Raw genomic sequence first — 7746 nt, forward strand, 5'->3', positions numbered from 1 at the left:
AAACATCATATATTGAATTTAAAGTGGATCAATATTATAATAGTAAAATAGACTGGCTAATTTAATATAAAAATAGCCATGTCATGGAGAAAATATTTATGTACCTTCTAACTAATATAATAATATATATGATTTGCAATTTCAATCAAGTCAACCCAAATTATAAAAATAATTTCAAAATGTTTTAATATAATCCAACTCAATCCTACACAATCAATAAAGGCTTGTTGTACAAGTGTGTGATTAGTACCATGGATTGATATAAAATTTAGAATTATGAGGGCAGAAGAAATGTTAAACAACAATGTTATTTAAACAATAAAAAGATGAAGGGAAGACGATGGTTTAAAGTAAAACAGGATGTATGTGTAATTTCTCCAAACAAAATGCTTACAAGTCCAAAAAGCCAATCAAGAGGCAGCAGAGATGTAAATAATACAAGGGAAGAAACCAATCCCACCATTGATGTTCCACATGTTAAGTTGATAGAGTCGCATCATCCTAATGAAAAACCTCAGTTTCTGCCTGGAAGTGATTGAGTAGATCTTCTATGCTCATTCCACTGAAATCTCCACTATCCCTCACCCGCACACTCACCTGTAAAAACATTACTATTCTCAACCCACACCGTACCATGCCTCTTCTACTTACATTTGATAAATTGAACAAAGGAATAGATAAAACATATTTAATGAAATATAAATTCCAGCAATGCCCAAAAAAGGTACAGAAATCTTAGGATTCGCAAACCTTCTTAGTGTTCATTTCCTCTTCACCAACAACTAATATAAAGTTGTACTGTGCCAACTGAGCTTCTCGAATCTGCATGAATGTAAACAACAGAGCAACCCATTTAAAGATTAAAAGACGAAAAAGTATTAACAACAATGTTATATGGTGATCAATGACATGGTGGTCTCATTCTAAGTCCACAACTGTATGCAGAAGAAGAGATCACCTTTTTCTGAATCTTTCGATCTGTCATGTCAACATCTACATAATAACCAGCTTCATGAATCCAATCCCGGACCTATAAAAATGAAATATGCGAGAACACTGGCAAATTAGAGTTTCAAATGACTTCCATTTTGTGCTTCAAATGGAGGGAAGTACGACTAATAATTAACTCAGTAGCTTCTGCCCACATCTATGATCTAGAACTATGTTCTCCGAAAACTACCTCAAGCAATGAAAAACCATCTATTTTGGTAAGTTCATCTAAACACTTCAAAACATGAGGTAATTAAGGCCTCAAGTCTCGAAATAAATGAAGTCAAATATCAAAAAATAAGAAACAAAAAGAAAAAAACTAGCGCAGGAGATTATATATATGCATATTTCATGGGAAACAACAACACATCAATTCAAGAGACAATTGTAAAGTCATGATTTCAAATTGTGGAGTGAGGTAGATAAAGGATTTATTATGCAGGTTTAGATTTACATTGTCATGTACAAGTAGCATGCAGCCACACAAGAAATAAAATTCTGGTTCTTCCAGATATCATTAGAATTATCATATGGAGATGCAACGTAAAATCCATAACATCAGCAATGAAAAGGACATAATTTAGGTTAAAAAACAAGCTAACAAGCATACTGCTAGAGTAGGCTACCTGCATTGCATATTGCTGAGACTTTTCTGACACAGGGCAAACAATTGCTTGACGGGGACTAAGCCAGAAAGGCCATTTGCCCTTATAGTGCTCCAACAATATAGCAAACATTCGCTCAACAGACCCCAGGATAGCTCTATGTATCATAACAGGTTTCTCCCTCTTGGCTTCATCCTCTGCTGAGTACTCCAACTTGAAGCGCTCAGGAAGTTGGAAGTCAAGCTGCAATACAGAGGGCATCAGCTAATAAGTGATAACTATCATAATACACAAGGAGCAAAGAAAAAGGAGAAATAACAATTGAACATCACAAACCTGCAATGTTGCGCACTGAAATTTCCTGTTCAATGCATCAGATACACTAATATCGATCTTCGGACCATAAAATGCCCCATCTCCTTCATTTATCTGTACCAAAATGACCCTTGTAATATATAAGCATCTAGAAAGAAGACCATAGAATGGATGTCAACATAGAATAGTCCCCAATAAGCAGGCTAAAAGCTTTAACAGTGGTTGTAAACTGAAGCAAATTTTTCTTATTTGTCACCCACAGGCAATCCTTAAACAATCATTGTTCTGAAGAACCTGAAATGTAGAGTGAAAGATGTTAACTAGAAAACCTACCTGCCATGGCTTCCCAGACTGGTTCAAAGCCTCTGTAAGAGCAGCTTCAGCTCTGTTCCATGTTTCCAAATCTCCAAGGTATTTCTCTGGCCTCTACAGTTCAAACATTTGTAACACAAAATAAAAATGGTCATTCTAGAATAAAATCCAAGCATGAGTACAAACACAAATCAAGATTCATAACTCTTCAAGTCCATCTAGTATTATAACATGAATATAATCATGAAACGGGTAGATATATTAGGTCTCTATTACAAAACCACTTTACAAACAAACAAACAATAAAAAGGAATCATTCCTAATGATAGTAATAAAAATGGAAAATTAAAATTTCAGGAAACATTAGTGGTTTTGTAAGTTTAGTATCTCAAGATATAAACAGAAAACAATCTCATTAACATCCTAAACTCCATTATACTTAGAGATCAGTAACAGAATGCACCATGTTATCACAGAAAATAAAATTCCAGTCCCTAACAATTTAAGTAAATAGAGCTTATCATACCGTAGATAATTTTAGGTCATAAGTAAACCCAAACACAGTGTAAGCATAATCAATGAACTCCAGGACACCTTTAACTTCTTCTTTTACCTGAAAAAAGAAAAAAGTGAAATGTGCAGTGTAAAGGCAATGAGCTAAAATATTTCATAAAACTATTGAGTAACAAGCTAAAGCCAACCTCACCTGGGATTCTCTGCAGAAAATGTGAGCATCATCCTGGAACAATATGAAGAGTAATGTCAAAGAAAGGAGAGCTAAAGAGATTTTTAACTAGCACAACTAAGCAACCAAAATGTATAACATATAAACAGAGACTTCTTTAAACTTAAGTCCAAAAGCTACCAAGGAAATTTTCACACAGCGATAAATTATGGTACGCCAAATTTCACAGTTTAGCCAATAGAAAGGTAAAGAGAGTTATCAAGGAGCTCAATCTCAGAAGTTCACATCTAACAACAGGGTACCTGCTGAAACCTCCTGACACGAGTTAACCCAGTCAGTGCCCCACTAGCCTCATTTCGATGCAAGACCCCAAAATCAGCCATGCGAAGAGGTAGTTCTGCATGAATGAGAATACAACAAAGCCAGATAGGAACCTCTTTCAGAAAAACATAATTTAAATAAGCACATTGTAAGCTACAGAAGAAAAATAAATAAACTACATTGACAAAATTATATATCTTGGTAAAGACTGGGCCATATAGCAATTACATTAGAGGCTAAAAAAAGAATCAAAGGGCAAAAAGATGCAGAATGGAATACATGAAAATGTATTCAAGCTAATATGGTTTCAGAAGATTTTATAATTAGAACAAACTCATTCACTAATATATAATGGTAACTCATTACCATGAAGTATGAAACAAAAGGGAGCAAAGAAATGTTTATCCAACATTTTAAAGCTTGTACATGGAAAATTTTATAAAGCACAAACCAAGATTGGATGCTCATGTTCGGAGCAACAACATGATGAAATAAACAAAGGCGCATAGCCTAAGAATGCTTTTTTTAAGCTCTCCTCACAGGGCAATGAAGTTACAATGCGGTCTATGGTTGGCATGCACGCTTTCAGGTGATTTTGCTTGATCACATATAATTTAGAGAGAGAAAGAAAGAATGCAAAGGGGAGCTTCTTCTCATGTGCAGTACCAAAGGTTTTCTTGCCATATGTAAAAAGTAGGCAAAGCATAGATGCATATGAACTGACCTCTATAAGAACGAACCCTGTGCTGAAACATTAAACAGTGCCCTGGGCAATTCATAGGCTTCAGTCCAAACTCTTGTTTTTCAATCTGTCGCAGAGCGAAACATCATAAAAAGGATCATCGATAGAAGACTAAATGCAGAAATGCACTTTTCAACAAATGTTTGTTAAATTCTAGGAAGTCCACATCAAAATTCACTCTACAATTAAAACAACAGACAAGTTCAATTTTTCCATAGTTGCACAAAATCTCACCTCAAACAAAAACATATTCTCCTTATAATTTGCAGCATGGCCAGATGTTTCCCAAAGATTCATATTATACATGTTGGGTGACTTAACCTGTCAAATTATGCAACTTTTTTGATTCAGTATTCAAGTAACAGAGTTTTAATTAAATCTCTAAAATAGAGCAAATGAGAAGACTTGTAACCTCTTCATAACCCCTTTTCCAATATTCATTTCGTATAAATCCCATTAGTTTGTTGTAAATTCGAGTACCATGAGGAAGAAAGAACCAACTTCCTGGGCTGAAAGTTACCAAATATACCAACTATTAATATTGCATACATTCTTTAACATACTACTCCAGAACATATTAAGTTATATTGTACCTGAGGGGGTGGCAAAAGAAAAGTTCCTGCTTTGTACCTAATAATCTATGATCGTATTTCTTTGCTTCTTCTATCTGACGGATATATTCCTGTGGAAAAACATTACACTAATGAGAATAAAGAAGTGATTGAAGAGCAATTAATGTACTAAGAAACAAGTGAAAAAAAAAATTCTCATTGTAAAAGAATTACCAAAGCTCTCAAATTTTTGTCTAGGTAAGTAAAATGTGAACCTAATATGAGGAAATGATTTCTTAAAGTAATTTCTGCTATTAAACCAGATTTTGATATTCTTTGTATCACAGTAGGAGAGATGAACATATTTCTCTATGCATCATAATCTTGTAGTGTTGCTTCAACAATCAGAAATTGTGTTACTTGGAACGCGGATCGGTCTGGCAAGAGGAATAAGAACTGAAATGTAAATAGCTACTTATCTGGACAGTATTTCAATAGGGGTAGTCTTCTTCAGTTAATAGGAGTGTAATATGATTTATTAGAACCTAAAACGTTTCTTTAGAACATGTATATATATTAATTTAACTGATTGGTACGATTTGTTTTTTTTTTTAACTCAATTTATGTTTAATTAATAAAAATTAAGTCAAGGGTTAATATAATTTTTGGTCCCCAAACTTAGCAACTACGTTAAGTATATTTCGCAATTAACTACTTTCAAAGTAAATCAGCTGTACATCAATAACTTTACCATTTATTAGAAAAAAATTATAAACCTATAAAATATAAGCATATCTGGAGTAACATTGAATGGTAATTACTTCACGAGCCAAGATAAACTGACAATTTCAGCAGTCCACCTCACATCCACCAATAAACCCCTACTGAAATAAATACATAATCTGCAGGTCTCCTAATAGAAGTGTTCTCTACTTCTAGTAAAAGCTCTAAATTATGTTCGCTAAATGGATCACTGATCCACTGAATTGGAACTCCACTGATCCATGGCTGGAATCAGGCAATCCAATTCCGAAATTGCAGGACGGAGAGCAATTTCAGGTAACAGAGGTCACAAATAAAGCAAATCAAATAAATATACAGCGTATGTGGTACAATAATAAAGTTGATGCCAGAAAATTAATCTCACCTTCAAACGTTTCTGATCAGGAAAAGATATACCATAAACTCTTTGTAAACTCTCACGATCTTTGTTTCCCCTCCAGTATGCAGAAGAAGCCTGAAGATAGAAATTCATGAGTAGACCAGGAAATTGTGGTGAACATGAATTGAAATATCTCCAAAACATAGCTTAGATCTAATCATGTATCGTGTTACCTTCATGCATGCAAATGCCTTTGCAAAAGAAGTATTGGGAATATGAGGTCCACGACACAAATCAACCAAGGGACCACATCGGTATACTGTGATAGTTTTATCTGCAGGCAAATCGTTGATGATCTCAACCTGATTATAAAAGTTACCATTAAAGAAATTAGTGCACTGGAAAAACATAGAGGTAGAAAGGAATAGTTTCAATTGATATGGTAGAAAGGAATAAGTCCAATTCATATGAAAATTTCAAAATAACACCACTCAACTTGCCTTAAAATTATTCTCAGAAAACATCTCAAGGGCTTGTTCCCTTGTCACTTCAATGCGTTCAAAAGGTTGCTTTTCCTGCATTAAGATGCAAAAATGGAAAAATAATAATGTACCATGAAATAACAGCTTTACAACTAGCATATTCCCATTTAATAGGACCATAAGAAAATATTTAAAATTTAACCACTGTTCAACATTTCATAATATGGTTTTAAGACACCCAATTTTTCCTTGGCACTGGTATGAGTGACTAGTAGAATATTGTTACAAATTGCACTAACTTAACACCAAACAAACATGAATGCCACTGAAGGTGATCATAAATAAACCAATCAAAACTTCAGAAGCTGGAAGTTGGACACTTAGGAAGATTACAATACCGCAACAGCTTTCAAAGCCCCTGATTCAATTTGCTTGAAGTGATCCTCATTCAAGCCCAAGTCACCATAAAATGCATCATAATAGAAACCCTGTAACACCACATTATCATCTAGTAAGAGGTAAATTCCACTTTAAAGACCTTGGTAAACCAACTTAAGGATCAAGATGAGAAGAGCGAAACACCAAAAAATAATTTAAACCACATAATTATCTCTAAATGTCTTGCTTAAGTGAAACATAAAACTGGCATAGAAACTACAAGCTACACAGCGCAGTATATTGGATAATTACAATGCATAAAACTTCATCCCTACAATATAAAACTTGAGCGCTCCTGGAAACCACATGAAATCTGGCTAAAACTTTCGCCAATTCTCCAAAACTTAATTGGGAAAGAAATTCATTTAATAAAATATACTAGCATATCCTATACAACAGAAGTTACCAGAAGTGTGTACCAAGAAAAGTTAACAAGGTGAAAATTTCAATAGATATAATATTATTCCAAGATACAAAGATTATGTACAAAGAAGGTTTAGACATAACAAGAACTCAGGTAACGGACTTACCTCCCCTCTTGTGGTACAGGGCCCAATGCAAAGTTTGCAACCATATATGCTCTCAAGGGACTGCATAACCACCAACCCAAATTAATCAATTACCAAAAAAAAATAAAACAAAACAACCAAACAATGGAATTTTTAAAAAAAAAAAGTACATAAAAAGGAATCCCAATTTACCTGACCAAGAATGTGAGCACTAGAGTGCCAAAAAGTATCACGACCTTCATCGCTATCAAAAGTGAAAATCTTAAGCTCACAATCACCTTCCAAAGGTCTATTCATATCCCACAAAACCCCATTGACCGATGAGATCAATGCATTGGCAGCCAAACTCTTGGAAATTCCTTGGGCGATATCCATAGGGGTCGAAACCCATTTTTTCCCTTCCTTAACTGACCCATCAGGCAAAGTGACCTTGAGTGGATCGTGCGGGAGGGACAGAAGATGAGACTGCTGTTGAGACTGGAGGGACTGGAAGAGTTTGATGCGCTTTTTGATAACTTGGTTGAGATAGGCTTCGTCTTTGGGATGAGAAGAAGCCATGGTGAAGGCGGAAAAGAGGCGGAGAGGGGAGGAGAAGGAAGGCTTGGAGAGGAGAAAGAGAGCAGGATGAAAAGAATAGTAACGGCGGAGAGCAAAAGAGAGAGCGCATAACATAGAATACAACTTAAGGGATTAT

The 7746-nt window shown here is 34.8% G+C and overlaps 1 protein-coding gene across 1 annotated transcript; it reads right to left on the bottom strand.

Annotated features, from left to right (window-relative positions):
* Window positions 1-256: 256 nt before the first annotated feature.
* On the bottom strand, window positions 257-7746 carry LOC105763117 (threonine--tRNA ligase, mitochondrial 1). Its single transcript, XM_012581206.2, has 19 exons — window positions 7245-7746; window positions 7074-7133; window positions 6504-6593; window positions 6124-6198; window positions 5857-5985; window positions 5669-5758; window positions 4564-4652; window positions 4383-4479; window positions 4205-4291; window positions 3953-4037; window positions 3210-3304; window positions 2929-2961; window positions 2749-2835; window positions 2244-2336; window positions 1932-2024; window positions 1617-1838; window positions 959-1030; window positions 751-822; window positions 257-597 (listed from the first exon to the last, which is right to left on the bottom strand). The coding sequence occupies exons 1-19, from the start codon at window positions 7722-7724 to the stop codon at window positions 502-504; spliced, it is 2145 nt and encodes a 714-aa protein (XP_012436660.1). The 5' UTR covers window positions 7725-7746; the 3' UTR covers window positions 257-501.

This window comes from Gossypium raimondii, chromosome 12 (genome assembly GCF_025698545.1).
Source record: "Gossypium raimondii isolate GPD5lz chromosome 12, ASM2569854v1, whole genome shotgun sequence".
In the NCBI taxonomy this organism is placed as follows: domain Eukaryota; kingdom Viridiplantae; phylum Streptophyta; class Magnoliopsida; order Malvales; family Malvaceae; genus Gossypium; species Gossypium raimondii.

What these genes read in the sequence shown, in the direction of transcription:
- LOC105763117 (XM_012581206.2), bottom strand. Translation starts at nt 7,724, where the DNA reads ATGTTATGCGCTCTCTCTTTTGCTCTCCGCCGTTACTATTCTTTTCAT. An exon ending in GTGCTCACATTCTTGGTCAG is followed by an intron (nt 7,134 to 7,244) that starts GTAAATTGGGAT and finishes GTGGTTATGCAG; the next exon opens with TCCCTTGAGAGCATATATGG. An exon ending in AGTCTGGGAAGCCATGGCAG is followed by an intron (nt 2,025 to 2,243) that starts GTAGGTTTTCTA and finishes ATTTTGGTACAG; the next exon opens with ATAAATGAAGGAGATGGGGC.